This window comes from Artemia franciscana, chromosome 4 (genome assembly GCF_032884065.1).
Source record: "Artemia franciscana chromosome 4, ASM3288406v1, whole genome shotgun sequence".
In the NCBI taxonomy this organism is placed as follows: Eukaryota; Metazoa; Arthropoda; class Branchiopoda; order Anostraca; family Artemiidae; genus Artemia; species Artemia franciscana.
The window spans coordinates 50095587-50117280 of NC_088866.1; the positions used below are offsets into that span (position 1 = coordinate 50095587).

At 34.7% G+C, this 21694-nt stretch overlaps 1 protein-coding gene across 1 annotated transcript in view; it reads left to right on the top strand.

The window, feature by feature from the left end:
* Nucleotides 1–21694, top strand: part of LOC136026542 (metabotropic glutamate receptor-like) — a 344543-nt gene that overhangs the window by 285803 nt on the left and 37046 nt on the right. Inside the window, exon 13 of the mRNA XM_065703226.1 lies at nt 16587–16754. Coding sequence (XP_065559298.1) covers nt 16587–16754 — 168 coding nt within the window. The remainder of the gene's footprint in view (nt 1–16586; nt 16755–21694) is intronic.

Sequence of the window (21694 nt, forward strand, 5' to 3'; positions counted from 1 at the left end):
CGAACAGAAATTATTCCATATACGAAAGAAGCTGTCCCGTCCTCCACACCTCGCTCCTCACGCTACAGTTTTTATTTCTTTTTAAGTAGAGTTGTGACCAAGAGTCAAACCATAGCGTAAAGATCGAGGCATAGAAGAGGGGTCAGTCCCTTTCATATACGGAATAATTTCTGTTCGTTTTAATGTTACTCCTTACTTTCAGTTTAGAAAAAATTGTTTTTTTATTTAATCATAAACAGAGCTCAATTGCTTTCTATTAATCCCAATAACCGTTAGAGACGCCATAATGTTCTACTGACAGCTGCTATTTCTAATAGTATGAGTAGATTAGTGCAAAATTTCAGGATATAAATCCTAGCGGCTTCTCGAGGTCCATCCAACTAATATGCGTACTAAAGAAAATTAGTATAAGCATAAACCTAACTTCTATCTTTGCAAGCAGCATTTCAATTGTTGAAAGAGTCTGAAAGTTTTGTTAAGCTAGCTCAAATACTTTCTTAAAATAATAAAAAAAATATTTATATCGACTGTTTACCCTAACTGTAAAATGCAAAAATTCTGAAGATCATATAACCTTAGACTTTAACATACGCCGAGAGGCGAAAATTAATTAACAAGTCTGACAGAGTGTAGGACCAGATAGTTGAAACGTGCTGTGGAAAAATCCATTATATTGCCCATCATGCTTCCACAAAGGTAGATACATATTTTCACAAAGCTATTGCACACTGCTTGACACAAAAGAGTCTCAGATATATAGCAAAGAATTTAATTGTTCTAAATAAATAGATTTTTTCAAATAAACGCTTAATTTTGATATGCTTTGGAGCTCTGATATGCTTGACCTGGTTCCTTTTACAGTATCTGATCCTAGCCCACCTCTCCTCCGTTCTAAGGTGATAGACGTCAATCACGCCTTGTTGAAGGCCCTGGGCTGGCCAGGCCATAAAAGCAGAAATGGTACAATTCCGTGTATGAACCACTTATATACCTTTGCCACTAAACCCTATCCGCTATCTAGCAAGAAGGAAACTTTCCAACTTCAAGGTGAAACCTTAATTATTCTACCACGCCAAAAGGGCTCAAAGGCGATATACAGCAATTAGCTTCCTAGTGACCAAGGATGCTAGACTATCAAAATCCACCCCCCCTGTTTTATGCTCCAGTAGATCAGAGCTCAGCTATTCTAGAAAACAAAGCAAATTTTTGCCCCAGGAAACCGACCAAACAAACAAATCTTCACAGTGTGCCAGATTTTAGATAAATATCTGGAGTCTGGCTGTGAATTGTACAGACTCTTGGTTGGTTTCATACAAGTACTCAAACTTATTTTGAAACAAGGGGCTTTAAAAAATCATCATCTATTACTGAATACCATGAAACCTATTATACCTGGTCAAAGACATGTACCCTATATTTAGGAGAAATCTTTCAGACGCTTGCAGTATACACCCTGTCCCCTGAACTTTATGCTCTTTCTCTCACAGCAGTCTTTTCTTTGGTAGAAATATCTCACGGTGTTAAAAATAGGTGGGTTCTGACAGTCAAGCTTACCTTTTTCGGTGACATCGACGAAATAGCTGAAGCTGCTGAAGATCTCAAGCCGTAGCCGACGACGCTCCCAAAGGGACTAGCTGTTTTTGTCTGACTATAAATGCCTGCAAAAACTGTAACTATGTGCTGCTTGTTCTTGGATCGTTCCCAATTCTTCTATCTTTTCTACCTCATCACCAGCGACAACAAGTACTCAAAAGATATAATTAGTCAACTTATCCTTGCGAATTATAATTCCAAAGCCTTTTTTCCCACATGGCAGATTAAGCATGAATTCCTATCGCCAAAGACAGGACTTTCAGATTCACTAGATGCACCGAAATACCAAATTTACCAAACTTAATAGACCTCTAAATGTCAAAGTCCAGGTATCCCTCAAAATTTAAAGACCCACCAAGATACGGTTACAGAAAACTTCGTCGGCACAGTTACGTCCAATGGATGATCTCCGTCTCGCAAAAATCAGTTTGAAGGCTAAATTCAAAGTTTTAATCCTCGTGGTCGGTTCCCAAAGAAGTGAAACGATAAATTTACGCTTAATTGCCTCTTGGATCTTCCTTCATCTAACAGAAGACCACGAGGCATACACAAGGTAAATCCAAGCGATTACGTATACAGAAACCTTAAGACAAACTTCAAGGACAGACAGTACCTGAGTCAGTAAGTCAGGTCAGACAGCCTATTACTGTGTAATGAATACACTTTTGCTAATTTATAAGAAAAAACTCGGACAGCTGGAGGATCTATGTGTCTGGAGGTCTATGTGTCTTTTCTTCCAAGTCATAGTTGTGCACTAAGGTGTTTAAAGCAGGCAAAACCGGCAATTTAGGGGAATTAGGTGAATTTAGAAAAATTTTCTTCTCCTTCAATAGCACGGCGGTGAATATTATTAGCACGGTGGTCGGCCAGTTTCGTGGTCATTGCAATAATAGAACCAATCAATTATAGACAAGGAGTCCCCAAAAATTGCGCTTCAACCGCGTGATTCAGGAACCTGGGTGCGTGACTGAAATTCAAACCACAAGCTCCACGGAACTTTGACTTTTCGAGCTAATAAACGTAGCATTTTTTAATTGGCTCTTTAAATTGCTTATATTCTTTGAAGGGACTTTACGTTGAAAAAAAATGAAAGCGTAGTCCTACAAATATGATATTTTTGGATTTAGGTTTTACCATTTGGACGTTGAATGACTCTGAATTTGCAAATAAGTCTTTAATGCATTTAGTTTCTCATCTACGCTAGTAGCACTACTCCTAAGCATGCTCAATGGAAAACTAAGAGGCTTGGGCGCTGGATAAGTATAGCTCTTAAATTAAACAGCTTTTAGGGACTTGAATCTGTTAAAAACTGGGAGATGGAGGTGCTGAGGGTGAAATACTAGAAAGGACAGTAAAAAAGAGACAGGTACGTAAAGGAGCTGTCAGCAGTGGCTCTAATGAGCTTTTAGTAGTACCAGTAAATATCAATTGAACCTGCACAATTACGATAATTTACTAATGAAAAAATAGCAATGAAATAAAATTAAATGTTTGGAAGGGACAGTTATTATCTTAGCATAAAATATTACGTAGAGTTACAGTAAATAAGTAGACGTCAATAAGGGTAAGAGCAATGTCGAATAAATAAAGTGGATTTGAAGTGGTAACACAATTTCCATCCTATCCTCATTATTCCTATAGCTATTTACGGTTGGAGAACATGGACAGTCAGTGTTATATATATATATATATATATATATATATATATATATATATATATATATATATATATATATATATATATATATATATATATATATATATATATATATATATATATATATATATATATATATATATATATATATATATATATATATATATATATATATATATATATAACCTCACTGTACTTGTCTTTTTTCCAGAAACGATTTTCTTTTAAGACTAATTTTTATGGAATATTGTTTATTGATGAAACAGATATTTAAAATGAATTATTTTTATTTTTACACTACACTGGTCAGAAGCCTCCCTTCTTTTGTTTTCAAACCACTTATTGTCTTTATCTCGCCCCTAAAACCTACAGTTCATTCAGATCTGAGGACACTTCTAACCACCACACTAGTCAAAAGCCTTCCTTTTTTTTATTTTAAAACCTCTTTTTTTCTGTACTTTACTCTTAAACCTAGCTTATTCACATTTGTGTAAACTCCTATACCAATATACTATTCAAAACATTCCTTTTATTGATTTCCAATTCCTTATTGTTTCTTTATTTTGTTCTCTGACCTAGTATATTCGGAATTGCGTACACTCCTATGCCACCATGCTAATCAAAAGCTTCCATTTTTTAGTGACAAAACACCTATTTTTCGTTTTTTGGCTCCTGAACCTAGTTTATTCAGATTTGTGTACACTCCTATAACACTATACTAGTCAAAAGCCTTCGTTTTATTACATTTAACCGCTTTTTTTCTTTATTTTGCTTTTAAACCTAGCTTATTCAAATTTGCATACACTCCTGTAACACTATATTAGTCAACAGCTTTTCTTTTAATATGTATAAACCACATTTTCTTGATTTCACTACTAAACCCTATTTATTCATGTTTGTGTACACTCCTATACCACTATACCAGCCAAAAGCCTTCCTTTTGTTACTTTCAAACCATTTTTTTCTTTATTTCGCCCCTAAGTCTATATTATTCAGTTTTGCGTACGCTACCCTATACCTACCCCCCCCCCCCCCTAGTGAATAACCGAAACGCAACTCTTTTAAAACCTCAACTACGAGATTCAACCCTCCCAGCTTACTACAGGAAAACTCGACAAGAACAAAAACAAGTCTAGAAGGAATGAAGCCTCCTTGTTGATTATTTTCTTGCTCTCCCTCCAACCCGCAATATATAAACCTTGGATGATGTGAATATTTTTAAGTTATATCAAGCAGTTTAAATTCACAGTATAAATTTTTGGTGAAAAGGGATAAGCTATCAGCAAAGTCCAACAATCCTACAAAAAACGATGGCTCCTTACTTGCCGATTTGGCAAAGAAATGGAGTGATGAGGTTTTACGATAATCAGAGGAACCCTCATCTAAAAAATTTAAAATTGAACTGCTTAATGATTTATCAGGAATAGATGACGCTAACAATCGATTTGCGACAATACCTATCACTACCGCGAAAAACAATCTCGATCAATCACATACCAAGGACAAGCAGTTTTGTTGAGGGGAGAAATGATTAATACATGTGAATGCAAAGTTGCTGCTAAAATATTTTCTATCAGCTCTTGATTATCCAGGCACATAAGATTTCAAAACGGAGAAAAACCCCAACAATGTGATATAAGCGATAGGCAGCATTTTTAATAATATTCGTTTATCAAACCATGAGAGTTCATATTGGAAAAGGGGCTTATACCTGCAACATTTATGTGTTAAGTAATTTTGTCTGAAATTTAAATTATTCAACCATTTGAGAGTTCATGCTGGAGACAAGCCTTATGAATGCAACATGTTCGCTAAATAATTTTCCAGCTCCTTTAACAGGACCCTCTTGTAATCCAAAGGGTGATAGAAATGGATAAGAAATAAAACTCAAATATCTTTGAGAGTTGAAGAACGAATGTCATCTAACGTTCCCCAGAAGAATCGTCATGATATTTAAAAAGTTTTATAAAAGATATAAAACTTTACAAAATTGGCGATAAGATTTAGAGATTTTGATTTTCAGTGACAAATCTGTAATGGGATTGCTGCTAATCATGAACTGTCAATCCCAAAACGAAGTAGGATTACTAGGAAATTATACTGTCAGGTTATAATAAAACTTCACCTTCTGTTGAAATGTAAAAGAAGGAGAACTTTGAGAAATAACATCATAAATCTGACATGCGAGAAATTGTATCTTGAATGGAACCAATTCTTCAAAACAGGAAAATAATTCAAGCTCGCGGTAGGGGCAGATTAAAATAGGGTTGAAAACTAATGTCAAGAAGACTAAGTCACTAAGGCTAGGAATAAGTGAAGATGAAAAGGTGACGTTGGGAAACGAAAAGATTGATCAAGCTGGGAGCTTCACTTACCTTGGTAGTATTATTAGTAAAGATGGTGGAAGCAGTGAAGATGTTAAAAATAGACTAGCTAAGGCTCAGGGTGTATTTTCACAGTTTAAAAAAGTTTGGACGAATAGATAAATAAGTCTGCAAACCAAGATTAAAATATTTAAAGCTACAGTGATGACAGTGGTCAAATATGGCTCTAAAGCATGGGCGCTCCAAAAAGCAGATGAAAATTTATTAGATGTTTTCCAGAGAAATTGCCTACGGATTGTTCTGGGTACCCGGCTGACTGACCGTATTTCAAACAGTAGGTTCTACGAAAAATGTGGTTCAATCCCGCTTTCTAGGGCTATATTGAAAGAAAGGTTGAGATGGTTAGGCCACGTTCTGCGGATGAAGGATGACAGATTGCCAAAGATTGTCCTTTTTGGCCAACCGTCTGGGGCTACACGAAAAGCAGGTCATCCTTGTCTGGGTGGGGAGGATGTCATAATTAAAGATTTAAAGGAAATGGGAACTTCCTGGGATGGTGTAAAGAGGGAGGCCTTGAATAGATTAGGTTGGAGGAGGAGCGTGTGTATCTGTGTTTGTCTCAGGCGACTTGGTGCTGCAGTGAGTTATTATTATTATTAGTAGTATCATATTGGACCCTAGATTTTGCTAATTGGCAGCCTTGTCACAGTGGGCCTTCCCCCAAGATTTTGCTCTAGATCCGCCTCTGGCTTGCACCCTTGTTTTATGGAACATTTGGCTTTAATGCAGTTTATAGAATCTGATGATTCATTTACTAAATGCGTCTGGTAAGATTGTCGAATAATAAATGAAATTCGATAGTGGAAAAACAAAACAATGTGCGATTCAAGGATCTTTTTGTAAATAGTTATTGTAGCTGTTGTCATAATTGCCTCCTGGCTACTTACCTGATGTTGGGATATTGTCTTTGGTCATATTTGACACAGTATTTAGCTGATTTTTTAGGTTATTTTTTTGAATTGTGTTTGGCGTTCTGGATTTTGGCATTTCGCTAACTTGGAATTTCGCATTTTGAATCAAATACTGATGAGAAATAAATATAAAAAGTAGTACAATCCAAGAAAATCTTAAAGGTTGGCATATAGCTAAAGGGAATGCATTAAGTGGAAGGGGTATATTACGCATTTCGAAGGGAAGCGATTGTTATATTCCGAGTTTGTATTTAATGGTAATATAGATTGTAGGCAAGGCCATATCTGGGTGAATGGGTTTGGTTAGGGGGTCCCTCCTCCCAGAATGTTTGTCCGACTCGTAAAAACGTGACCAATTCACATATAAACAATTTTTTTCTGTATTTTTTCCGTATCCCTCTCCCCCCCCCCAAAAAAATAATCCTATATACGATCCTGATGGTAGACATAGTTTTTAAAAATCGATATCCTTCAAACATATGGAAAATTAACGTCAATCTCAACTGATAATTTTTCATAATAAAGAGATTACCCATAGACATAAAAAAAGAAATAAAAATTTTACACAAAGAAATTTCGAAGCTAAAACGTGAGGTTACATATGAACAATTGTTTTAACAACAAAAAAAAAACTCGTCGAGCTACCATACAACGTGACGCTTATACCAAGATTCAAATTTAGAAAAAAAGGGCATCACATTTTTAGTTTAAGGAGTTTTGTAAAGTTTTTGGAAATGTATCTTATTTCCCTAATTTCGAAAAAAAGGACTTTAACCTTACAGTTAAGAAACACCTTTATTTTACCCTTAAAATTCTTTAACTTAAACATTTTATAATTGATTCAAAACTTCTGAAACAAAATCCAGAAATTATGGAGATGCTATTAATTTACATTTTCAGCCTGTTTCTTATGGAAATAGAAAAATGCTGCTGACATTTTGAAGAAAGAAAAATGATTTATAGCATTTCTAAACCAGGGTTCAATTAGCAAATGGAAAGACAGATGAAGGATACGATTACTAATTTTATTGCCCAAATTTTCCTTATTGGCAGATTATAGTTTCATCGCTTTTATAAGCTTTCATTGAAAAATCAAATTATCACTGATTTATCAGATATTCTTTGCTGAAAATCTACAAAAAGAATATATGAAAAATTGAATATGAATAATATGAAAAACGTGATAATTTGAAATAAGCTTAGCTGAATTTTATTTTTATGAAAGCTCTCTGCTTTCATAAAAATGAAACATAGGAATTTTTTTAGGATGATATTCCAAGAATAATCCTAAAAGGATTAAAATTGAAAAAAAAATACATTAAAATGCTTAACTTTTCAAGCAATGCATAAAAAAGCAACTTCAGTCTTAAAAGAAACATAGATAAAAGAACTTAAAGGTTTTAAATTTGAAAAAAAAAAAAAAATCACCGCTTGTTCATAGTTTACTTGGTTGTATGTTTGTTTAGCTATTTGGAACATGGATTGATCTGAAAGGTAGGCATAGGGCTATGTAAGCAGAAGGTGGAATATTTAGAAGGAAATAATTGAATATTTCCGTATTGTTTCAGAGTTTAAAATGAGAACAGCTAAAATCAGATTCTTCACGAACATCATTAAATCAGTGTGTTCTTTTTTTAAGTGAATTATTTTGACATTTCGCATTCATTGGCTTGGGATTATAGTTGACTTATATTCCTGATCTACATTTCATAATTAATTCAGTGACTTTTGTCAACAATTGGCTTAGCATTGTGATCTATAAATTTCTGCAAAGTAACCCAAATTGGAAAACAAATGAGGGGCGATTCCGCGTCTCAAGCGCCGTCGTACCTGCTGGGAGAGTCTCCCTTAAACTGCGGGGATCAAGTGAACGGGGAATTACGCTTCCCTTGTTTATCGGGGTAAATCTCAGGAAGATGGTGATGTCACAACAGTATCGTGCATTGCGTTAATCTTTGAGAATATTAAATAAAATAAAACATTCTTTTAACTGCAAGTAAGGAGCGACACTAAAACTTAAAACTAACAAAAATTATTCCGTATATGAAGGGGTTGTCCCCTCCGCAACGCCTCACTCTTTACGCTAATGCTTGACTATTTGTTACAACTCTATTTTTTTTAACATTAAAAAACTTTAGCGTGAAGAGCGAGGCGTTGCGGAGGGGACAACCCCATTATATACGGAATAATTTCTGCTCGTTTTAAGTTTTAGTGTCACTCCTTACTTGCAGTTAAAAAAAAAACTTTTTTTCATTTAATTTCTGAATATTTTTGAATTAATACAAGTTTTGATTTTGGCTCACCGCACATAAATAATTAAAACAAAATTTGCATATTAATTTTTTATCTGCTAAATGGCTTTCTCATAGTTTTGATCAGAAGATTTAGATACAAAAAGGGGGTGGGGAGAGGAGGCCTAGTTGTCCTCCAGTTTTTGGCTACTTCAAAAAAACAACTAGAACTTTTTATTTTTTTACGAAAGTTTTTTTTTAGTAATAAATATGCTTAACTTAAGAATTAACTTCCATTGCGAACTTCTATATTTGTATATTTATATTACGTATATGAGGGGGTTCGGCCCCTAGTCGATACCTCGCTGTTTACGCTAAAGCTTGAATTTTGTCGCAATTCCTCAAGAATGACCTCTGAATTCCAAAGGCCGTAGAATAAATAGTTGAAATTACTGAAAATACTTTAACGTGAACAGCGAAGTATTGTGGAGGAGATGATCCCCCTGATTTACTTAGTAATTTCTGTTCTTTTTAGGTTTTAATGCTACCCCTTACTTCCGGCTGAATTTTTTTTATTTATTTTTTCATTGTTTTTCTTAAATAATGCTAGAAAATCCTGCAGCCCCTTCATGGAAGTTCTTTTCCTTCATGATGAATTCCTCCATGAAAAGATCCTCCCACGTAACCCAACCCACCTTCAATACGAGAAAGTCCCCTGAAACGTCTGTACACTTCCCAATAAAAATACCCCAATTTTCACGTTTTCCAAGAATTCCGATTTCCCCCTCCAACTCCCCCCAATGTCACAGGATCTGGTCAAAACTTAAAATTAGACCTTTAAAGCACAAGATCCTTCTAAATATCAAATTTCATGAAGATCTGGTCACCCTTTCGTAAGTTACAGATACCTCATTTTTCCCAATTCCCCCCTCCAACTCCACCAAAGAGAGCACATCCGGTCCAGTTATGTCAGTCACGTATCTTAGACAAGCTTTTATTCTTCCCATCCAGTTTCATCCTGATCTCTCTGCCTTAAGTATTTTCTAAGATTCCCCCCCCAACTACCCCCCAACGGCACTGGATCCGGTTGAGATTTAAAATAAGAGATCTGAGTTACGAGGTCCTACTAAATATGAAGTTTAATGAAGATTCAATCACTCCTTCGTAAGTTAAAAATACGTCATTTTCCTGATTTTTCAGTATTAACCCCCCCCCCACAATAGAGCGGATCCGTTCCAATCATGTAAATCACGTATCTAAGACTTCTGCTTATTTATCCCACCAAGTTTCATCCCGATCCCTCCAATCTAAGTATTTTCCATGATTTTAGGTTCCCCCACCCCAAACTCCCCCAATGTCACCAGATCTAGTCGGGATTTAAAATAAGAGCTTTGAGGCACGATATCCTTCTAAATATCAAATTTCATTGAGATCAGATCACCCGTTCGTAAGTTAAAAATACCTCATTTTTTCTAATTTTTCATAATTAACCCCCCTCCCCAACTACCCCGAAGAGAGCGGATCCTTTCCGGTTATGTCAACCATGCATCTTTTTTGCTTATTTTTCCCACCAAGTTTCAACCCGATCCCCCCACTCTAAGTGTTTTCCAAGATTTTAGGGTTTCCCCTCCCCCAAATGTCACCAGATCCGGTCGAAATTTAAAATAAGAGCTCTGAGACACGATATCCTTCCAAACATCAAATTTCAGAAAGATCTGATCAACCGTTCGTAAGTTAAAAATACTTCAGTTTTTCTATTTTTTTTTCGAGTTAACGGATCCCCCCCCCCAGATGGTCAAATCGGGAAAAATACTATTTCTAATTTAATACGGTCCGGTCCCTGATATGCCTGCCAAATTTCATCCTCCTAGCTTACCTGGAAGTGCCTAAAGTAGCAGAACCGGGACCGACAGACCGACAGACAGACCAACAGAATTTTCGATTGCTATATGTCACTTGGTTAATACTAAGTGCCATAAAAATGGCTCAATTTAAAATTAGAGGCACAAAGTGGAACTAGGTATCAAACTATTGGTATATAAGATGTTAAAAAGCAATCCGTGCCATTAGCCGGGGTATAAGAAACAAGGTACAAACTATAAAACTAAGCAGGCACAAATTTATTAAGGAACATTGTTAAGGCTACATTTTTGTCTTAAACAATAAAGCCGCAAGTTGTTTTGCTATTTTATTTTAATTATTTATATTTATTATAGCTATTATTTATATATATATATATATATATATATATATATATATATATATATATATATATATATATATATATATATATATATATATATATATATATATATATATATATATATATAAGACAGTTTCTGTCTTTCTGTCCGTATGTTACACTATCTTCTATAAAAAAAAGGAAAAAACTGATAAATAAAGAAGAAAAAGAATACTAAAAAAAGAAAAAAACTAAAATAAAAACTAAAAAAGGTAAAAAACTAAAAAAAATAAAGCAAAAAAAAAGAAAAAAAACTAAAAAAATAAAAGAGCTAAAAAACTAGAAAAAAGAAAAAACTAAAAAAGAAAAAGAAATAAAAAAAGAGAAAAAACTAAAAAAAGAAAAAACTACAAAAATAAAAAAGAAAAAACTAAAAGAAAAAACTAAAAAACAAAAATCACTAAAAAAAAATAAAAAAATAAAAAATTAAAAATTAAAAAAAAAATAAAAAAAAATAAAAAACTAAAAAAGAGAAAAAACTAAAAATGGAAAAACTAAAAAAAAGAAAAAACTAAAAAAAAGAAAAAACTAAAAAAGAAAAAAATAAATTAGAAAACCCTAAGAAAGAAAAAACTAGAAAAAATAAAAACTAAGAAAAAAGAAAAAAGAAAAAAGAAAAAAAATAAAAAAATGAAAAAGGAAACTAAAGAAAAAGAAAAAAAGGAAAAAAAGAAAAAACTAAAAAAAGAAAAAAAGAAAAAAGAAAAAAAGCTAAAAAAGGAAAAAAAATTAAAAAACTAAAAAATGAAAAAAAAATTGAAAGAAAGGAAAAAATAAAAAGGAAAAAAAGAAAAAAATTAGCTCAATGGCAATCATTTAAAAAAAAACTAAAAAAAGAGGTTCAGTTATTTTTCACTTTCTCTACCACTATCTTAATCAAGCATTCAATAATACTTTTTTTTTAATAAGTATTCAAAATAAATTAAGGCTCTTTTTAAATGTTATTAAATTGCTTAAAATGTAAAAAACTGGTAATTGCACAAATATTTCAATATATTTTGGCAATGGAATAAAACAATTCGAAAACCTTAAAAAAGAAAACCAAAAGTTAGAAGTTTAGTAGAAATTGTTGAAGGTTAGAATACTTGCTGCACAAAGAAAATTTGTCAAAGTGTCAATTAAGGTCAAAAAGAAATTATCCTAATATTTTACCAAAAATTAAACACCAGGACGAAACACTGGAGCAGCGCAAAACCAGGCTTACGGCTCAAAGAGAAAGGGCCTGATTAGGAATGTCCAATTTACTTCAACGAAGACGTGTTGAGGAACCACGAGAGCCACACAAAACCGACAGAGAAAGTAAAAAATAAGGGGTGTCAAGAAACTACCAGAGCAACGAGAAACCAGACTCCATGCTGAAACAGAAAGTAAAAAAAAGAAGGTGTCGAGGAACTACCAGAGCAACGCGAAACCAGGCTTGCGGCTGATAGATATAGTAAAAACCGAAGGTATGTCGAGGAGCAACGAGAGCGACGCGAAACCAAACTTGATGCTGAAAGAGAACGTAAAAAAGAAGATGTGTCGAGGAACTAGCAGAGCAACGCGAAACTAGGCTTGCGGCTGACAGAAATAGTAAAAAAAAGGCGTGTAAAAAAAGTAAAATTTATTGCAAAACAATGTGTACATAATCGACTGGTATTCAAGTACTGCCCTTCCGATGATTATAGCTTCAGTCAAGATTTTTAAATCGGGACTATGTCTGAAATTTGTCCTTATTGCAAGGTTTTGAAATTTAATGATGAAACAATGGGAATGTGTTGCACTTCAGGAAAAGTTAAGCTTCCTCAACTCGCTGCACCACCAGAGCCATTGAAAACTTTGCTTACTGGGTATAGGTCTGAATCGAAGCGTTTTTTTATCAAACATCAGGGAATATAACATGTTTCCAAATGACGTCGTTTGGGGCCCAAATCGAAGATCAAGGTCATTTTATGCCTACTTTCAAAGTAAAAGGGCAAATTTATCATAGAGCAGGTTACCTTCTGCCATTTTCAGGTAAGCATCACAATTTTTTACAATCGTACTTCATCAGTGATACTAATGCTGAATTGAACGCACGTTGCGAGATTTCTCCCGACGTTGAAAGGACTATCGTTTCCCAGTTGCAACATCTTTTCCACGAAAATAATAATTTAGTGCGTCTGTTCAAAACAGCAATCAATTTAATGCCTACTGATACGCATAAAATTGTTATTTACCCTGACAAAAAGCCTACTGGTGAACATGTGCGGAGATGCAATGCTCCAACTATTAACGAACTGGAAATCGTTATGTTCGGTGATCAGTTTTTACCTCGAGATATTATTCTTCAAAGGCGAAATGCTCGGGTGACAAGAATTTCTGAAACTTATCGATGATACGATGCCCTACAATATCCTATGATTGAGCCGACGGCTATCACTTTAACATTAAATTGATAAATCCAGCCACTAACAAAGAAATGGATAAGAAATGCAGCGCAATGAACTATTATACCTATAGACTAATGATTGTCAGGATGAAGAGAATTATATTTTAAAATGCCGTCAATTGTTTCATCAATACATCTTTGGTATGTATGAAAAGATTAAATCAGAACGTTTGCTATTCATCCGTCTGAATCAGACCAAGCTCCGCTCTGAACAATACATTAATTTGCGAGATGCAGTTGTAAATGACGGTAATACCACCACTAACATTGGAAGAGTAACGATTTAACTTCATCATATGCTGGGAGTCTGCGTCATATGCATCAGTATGCTCAAGATGCAATTGCGTATACTCGTCTCTATGGTCGTCCAGATTTATTCATTACATTTAAATGTAATCCATCTTGGGACAAGATACAGCAACTTTTACCTCCTGGATAATCGCCAGCTCACAGACATGACATTACGGCCCCTGTCTTCCGGCAAAAGTTGAAATCACTGATAAATTTCATAGTAAAACCTAAAGTGTTTGGGCCAGTGCGATTCTGGTTGTATTCAGTGGAATGGCAAAAACGAGGATTGCCACACGCACATATACTAATATGGTTATTTGATAAAACTTTCTTCTAACGAAATTGACCATGTGATTTCCGCTGAAATACCTGATTAAGATGTCGATAGGGGCTTACATTACATTGTTGTAAAAAATATGACACATGGACCTTGCGGTGAACTGAATCAAAATTCGCCACGCATTGACAGAGGAAGGTACACAAAGCAATATCCTCGACTTTTAGTACCTAACACAATTACCGGCAATGATGGATACCCTTTATTTAGAAGAAGTTCTACCAAATATGGAGGAAAATCAGCCATCATAGAGTCGCGTAACCGTTATATCAAAGTAGATAACCAGTGGGTAGTGGGTCGTTCCATATTCACCTCTATTATTGAAAACATACAATGCGCACATAAACGTGGAATGTTGTAATTCCGTAAAGGTAATCAAATACATATATAAATATGTCAACAAAGGAAACGACATGGCAATTTTTGGCTTGCAGTCCGAAATCTGTGATATCGATGAAGTCGTACAATATCAGGCTGGGAGATACATAAGCAGTAATGAAGCTATGTGGCGAATTCTTTCATTTTCGATACAAGAACGAAGCCTAGCTGTTGTTCACTGCGCGGTACATTTACGGAATGGTCAAGGTGTTTATTTTGCAAAAAAAACTGCTATATTCTGAAGTGCCTTCGTATTACACGCGAAATACTAATAAGAAATCATTTGAACATCGAAAACGGGATGAGTCAGTCGACGGCCAAACTAGCATATTCAAAGAAACCACGATAGGAAGACTTTACATCATTCACCCTAATCAAGATGAATGCTTCTTTCTCTGCCTTCTTTTGGTTAATGTACCCGGCCCAACGTCTTTTGAGCATTTGCCATCTGTAAACGGGACTGTAAATGACACTTACCGTAGCGCATGTCAAGCTCTGAATTTATTAGAAAACGACCAACACTGAGATAACTGCATCAATGACGCGTGCGAAACGTCAACTCCAAGTAAAATTCGTGCATTGTTTGCTATCACATTAACAACTTGCTCTTTTTCATCTCCTACACAGTTATGGGAGAAATACAAAGCACAAATGGCTGAGGATATACTCTACCGAATACGGTTAGAGAGGTCAGATATGACCTTGGATTTTACAACAAGAATTTTTAACTTCACTTTATTTATGATTAAAGATTTGTGCTTATCCATCGCAAACAAACTTCTCAAGCATTTGGAATGTCTTCACCTAATCGTACTGCTGCTATTTCTAAATGTGTAGAATTGGATTGTGAACAAAGTTAGAACAAGATTGATTTATCGACGTATATATAAACAAATATTTCCAAGTTAATGTCTGACAAAAAAGGCATTTATTATCAAACAATGCGTTGCGTCGATAACCAAGTTGGAGAAATCTTCTTCTTGGATGCACCAGGAGGTACTGGTAAAACGTTTCTAATTAGATTGATACTGGTATCAACTCAATCCAAAAATTACACTGCGTTGGCCCTTGCCTCGTCCGGAATAGCCGCAACGTTGCTGCTTGGTGGGAGAACTGCTCATTCCGCCTTGAAATTGCCTCTGAATATGCAACCTACAGAAACTCCCACGTGCAACATTTCCAAATCATCTGGGATGGGTAAAGCATTGCAGCAATGCAAACTTATTGTTTGGGACAAGTGCACAATGGCACACAAAAAATCGCTCGAGGCACTTGACCGATCATTGCAAGATTTGCGAGGAAATTCCAAACCGTTTGGCAGCACATTAATATTGCTTGCAGGAGATTTCAGGCAAACATTACCTGTTATTCCTAGATCGACACCTGCAGACAAAATGAATGCTGGCCTTAAAAATTCTAATTTATGGGTACACGTAAAGGCATTTAGGGTTTCCACCACACGTGCTACAACTACGAATAGGCGTACCAATAATATTGTTGCGAAATATTAACCCACCAAAGCTTTGCAACGGCACGCGACTTGCCATTAAAAAAAAAAAAAACAATGGAAAACGTAATAGAGGCAACAATCTTGATAGGGCCTTCCGACGGTGAGGCTGTTCTTATTCCTCGCATTCCCATGATTCCAGTTTAAAAGATTGCAATTCCCAATTCGATTAGCATTTGCAATCACCATCAACAAAGCTCAAGGGCAATCCTAGAAAAAATGTGGTATAGGTCCTAATACGGATTGTTTTTCCCATGGACAATCATATGTTGCATGCTCAAAAGTCGGTAAACTGGACAATCTATGTATATGCACAGACAATAGAACAGCGAAGAATGTTGTATATCAACAAGTTTTACGCAGTTAAAAATTAGCGCGTATCCGTTGTATATACGTAAATAACTTTGTATATACATATGAGAATCCATATATAGAAGCCTGCCGCGTGCCACTAGCTAGTACAATACAATTATATATCGTTTAATTTGATATTATATATTTTGTATATTAATTTTGTATTATACTATAATACAAAAGATAGATTAACATTGTATTATGCTATATATAGCTTATATTATACATATTATATGTATAACTATTTTTTAACTATTTTAACTATTCAATTTTTTTATTTTATTCTTTAAGTCGTACAACATGTTTTTGGTGTTGATCTGCACAATATACGCTGTGAAGACAAGGAAGATTCCCGAGAATTTTAATGAGTCCAAATTCATTGGCTTCACAATGTATACAACCTGCATCATATGGCTCGCGTTCATTCCTCTCTATTTTGGAACCGGTGATGCCTTTCAAGTAAGACTTCTTGCTTTGTCTTTTTCCTCAGTGATTTTTCCTCAAGTAAGACACTATTTGCTGTGTTTGTACTACTCCACTTCAACCTACTGCTAACCAGTATGACTCGTCTCTTATCAGTAATTCCAGTCATACGTCTGTGCCCTCCTGACTGACTTCTTATGTGTTGACTTAGTTAATACACTGCGTAACCCTTTATCCCAGTTTAGCATCCTCGCAACCCTGCCTGAAGAGCTTGAGCTTGATTGAAAAAAAGAAAAGTTTCTTCAACTGAAAGTAAGGTGCAACGTTAAAACAAATCGAACGGAAATTATTACATATATCAAGGGTATTGCCTCCTCCTCAATACCACGCTCTTTACGCTAAAGTTTCTTAGCACTTTTAAAAAAGCTTCTTATTGTTCTAATTAAACGACCCTTGTGTTACAGGAGTAATTCTTACATAATTGGGACAAAATTCAAACTTTAGTGTAAAGAGCGAGGTGTTAAGGAGGAGACAACCCCTTTTATACCTGTAATAATTTGTTTTCGTTTTTAGTTTTTAATGTTGCTCCATATTTTCAGTTGAAGAAACTTGTCTTTTTTTTTTATTTCCGACCATTTTTTGAATAATGCCAGGAAATCTGGATGGAACTAAATTAAAACTTTTTACCCTAAATTTTGACTCTTTCTCTCAACCCTACTTTTTAAAACAGTAAAACAAAACTTTAGCGTAAAGAGCAGAGCCTTGAGGAGGGAACAGCCCCTTTCATATACGTAGTAATTTCTGTTCGTTTTAAGTTTTAATGTAGCTCCTTACTTTCAGTTAAAAAAAACTTTTTTTTATTTTATTTCTGAAAGTTTTTGAATTAATGCATGTTTTGATTTTGGCTCTCTGCACATGAATAATTCAAACCGAATTTGCATATTATTTTTTTTGGGCTAAATCGCTTTCTCATAGTTTTGATCGGACGATTTTGAGAAAAAAGGAGCGCGGGAGGAAGCCTAGTTGCCATCCAATTTTTTGTTACTTAAAAAAGCAAATAGAACTTTTAGTTTTAAGAGCGTTGTTATTAGTAAAACACATATACAACTTACGAATTAACTTACGTAACGAACTTCTATATTCGTATTTCTTTTACTACGTATATTCCCCCCCCCCCTCGTCAACACCTCAAAAACTTCTACAGCAGGGTTCTCTGATACGCTCAATCTGACTGTGTGATTTTCGTTAAGATTCCATGACTTTTAGAGGGCGTTTCCCCTTATTTTCTAAAATAAGACGAATTTTCTCAGGCTCGTAACTTTTGATCAGTAAGAGTAAACTTGATGAAACTTATATATTTAAAATCAACAGTTCTCTTTTAAAATGCGATTCTTTTGATGTAACAATTGGTATCAAAATTCCATTTTTTTTAGGGTTCCAATTACTGCTCCTTACTACAGTTTGTTACCACGAACTGTTTAAAAATTTCAGCTATATCTGCAACCAATAACCAGATGAGGCTTACATAATCCACATATATAATCGAATATATCGATACTTTAAAGAAAATAATCTTATAGCCATAATTTTGGAGAACAAATATTTATGTCAGTGAAATCATTTTCATATACATTAGTATTACAATTATGTTGTCATGCTTGTCAAACTTTATGTGGAAAAATTTAAGATTTCTTTATATTAAATTGTTTAAGGAGTAAAAATACTGGAAATCGCAAAAATATTTGCATATAAATGGAAAAGGGATTACAATAATTCCAAAACCATAAGAAAGTAAACCAAAAGTTTGAATCTTAGTAGGAATTGATGTTAGAAATCAGACTTGCTGTAACAATCAGTATATTTTAATAGACCTTAGTATGAATTAAATAAAAAAAAAAATTTTTTTTTAGCTGAAAGTAAGGAGCGACATTAAAACTTAAAACGAACAAAAATTACTCCGTATATGAAATGAGTTGTCCCCTCCGCAATCCCTCGCTCTTTACGCTAAAGCTTTTAATTGTTTTAAAAAGTACAATTGTGGCAAAGAGTCAAACTTTAGCGTAAATAGCGAGGGATTGCGGAGGGGACAACTCATTTCATATACGGAGTAATTTTTGTTCGTTTTAAGTTTTAATGTCGCTCCTTACTTTCAGCTAAAAAAAAAATTAGTTTTTTTTTTATTTAATTTCTGAACGTTTTTGAATTAATGCATGTTTGGTTTTGGCTCTCCGCACATAAATTATTAAAATAAAATTTGTATATTAATTCTTTTTTTTTGGCTAAATGGCTTTCTCTTATTTTTGATCAGACTATTTTGAGAAATAAGGGGTGGAGAAGGAGGCCTAGTTGCCCTCCAATTTATTGGTTACTTAAAAAGGCAACTAGAACTGTTAATTTTTAACGAACGTTTTTATTAGTAAAAAATATACGTAACTTAAGAATTAACTTACGTAACAAACTTTCATAACCTTATATTTTTATTATGTATACGAGGGGGTTTGTACCCTCGTTAATACCTCGCTCTTTACACTAAATCGTAAGTTATGTCCCAATTCTTTAAGAATGACCCCTGAATCAGAAAGGCCGTAGAATGAATAGTTGAAATTACTAAAAATACTTTAGCATAAAGAGCAAGGTATTTATCTCCTCCTAAATACCTCGCTCTTTATGCTAAAGTATTTTTAGAACCCCTCATATGCGTAATAATCTCTGTTCGTTTTAAGTTTCAATGCTACTTCTTCCTTTCATTTGAAAAAACGTTTTCATGTTTACTTTTCATTGTTTTCTTATAGTAATGCTAGAGAATCCTGCGCCCTTGTCATTGAATTTTTCTTCCCCCATGACAGATTCCTCCAAGGAAAGATCCTCCAACATAGCCCCCTCTCCTCAGCCCCACCCCCAAACAAAATAAAATCCCCCCTGAAAACGTCTGTACACTTCCCAATAACCATTAAACACTGGTCAAAGTTTGTAACTTGCAGCCCCTCCCCCAGGGATTGTGGGGGAGTAAGTCATCCCCAAAGACATAGTTATTATGGTTTTCGACTATGTTGAACAAAATTGCTATCTCAAAATTTTGATTCGTTGACTTTGGGAAAAAAATGAGCGTGGGAGGGGGCCTAGATGCCCTCCAATTTTTTTGGTCACTTAAAAAGGGCACTAGAACTTTTCATTTCTGTTAGAATGAGCCCTCTTGCGACATTCTAGGACCACTTGGTTGATACGATGACCCCTGGGAAAAAAAAAACAAAAAACAAACAAACAAATAAACACGCACCCGTGATTTGTCTTCTGGCAAAAAATACAAAATTCCACATTTTTGTAGATAGGAGCTTGAAACTTCTACAGTAGGGTTCTCTGACACGCTGAATCTGATGGTGTCATTTTCGTTAAGATCCTATGACTTTTATGGGGTGTTTCCCCCTATTTTCCTAAATAAGGCAAATTTTCTCAGGCTCGTAACTTTTGATGGGTAAGACTAAACTTGATGAAACTTATATATTTAAAATCAGCATTAAAATGCGATTCTTTTGATGTAGTTATTGATATCAAAATTCAATTTTTTAGAGTTTTGGTCACTATTGAGCCGGGTCGCTCCTTTCTACAGTTCGTTACCACGAACTGTTTGAAAGACATTAAATTGCATAAAGAACAAAAATTGGTAATTGCAAAAATATTTGCGAATTTTTTTAAAAGGAACTTACAACAATTCAAAAACCATAAAAAAGAAAATCGAAATTAAGAAGCCTAGTAGGAATCATTGTTAGAAAAACATCATTACCAGATTTATTTCCTTATACATATTATAAATTATAGCATAAGCTATTTTAACAATGGGATGATCAAATTCTGTACGCTGCAGTGGAGGGCGTGTTGTGATTTTACACTGAAGGTCACAACTTCAATTCTTACCGTGGGCAATTCTAACATATTTGTCAATTTTAAATCTAAACAAAACTTCTATTAATTACTGCTACTTGAGATCCTCTTGACTAACATTCATGGTGAACTCTATCAATTCTTTATGTATCACTTATTTGAACCTCTCAAGAGCTTTAACCAAGATTTTGTTCAGGGGAGGGGGGTATTTTTTGGGTGGGATGGTGGTAAAAAAAAACCTTTAAAAAAGCATGAAAAATGTAAAATTGATACTTAAACCCTTATGATATCTGGGAATATTTCTGGTCTGTGCTGCTATTATGGTAGTAAAGAGTATCATTAAACCTCAAAATGAGCAGAATTTATTCTTTTTTGAAAGAGACTGGCCCTTCCTCATCCAAATTTTCCCTTCATCGTCGCAGAAACTTTGAAGGGTGCTCATTAGACCAGAAATTGAGAGTTTTGTCCTTTTTTATAAGTTGAAAGTGATTGGAAGCCAATCAGCTGTTTGGGGAGGGGGTATGCAAGAGAAATATTATCCGGAGGGACAAACGCCAGCTCGCAAAGGTTCATGGGTTCCTATTGTATTTATTCAAAACCATTTGAAGGGTATGGGTACAACCATGGCAACTGCCCCAGGCAGTGCAGCAGGGGTAGGGTGGTTTTATCTTTGCTTCAACTTGTTCTAATCTTGGATCAAAGTATAACTTTGATTCAACTTTTTCCTTATATTTGACCATGGAGGGTATGCTATAGTTACCCGGGTATCACCAGCCCTGGTAATGACTTTGTATCTATTAATAAAATGCAATCATAGTTGATTGCAAGATTGCATTATTGCATATTACGTGGTATAGTAATGACGGTCATACAAAGAAGATGATTGACTTGGTCATTATTTCCAAATTCTGGAGATCATTGGTGAAGAACTGCAGAACTTACAGATCAGCAGAGCTCAGAAGCGCAGAACACAGGCTTGTGTGCAACGATCTTCGGCTTCGCCTCCATGCACAACGATCGGAAAGAAAACCCGTCGCTACAGATATTGGTAAACTAAAGGAACCAAATATTTGCCAGAAGTACAATATTAAGATAAC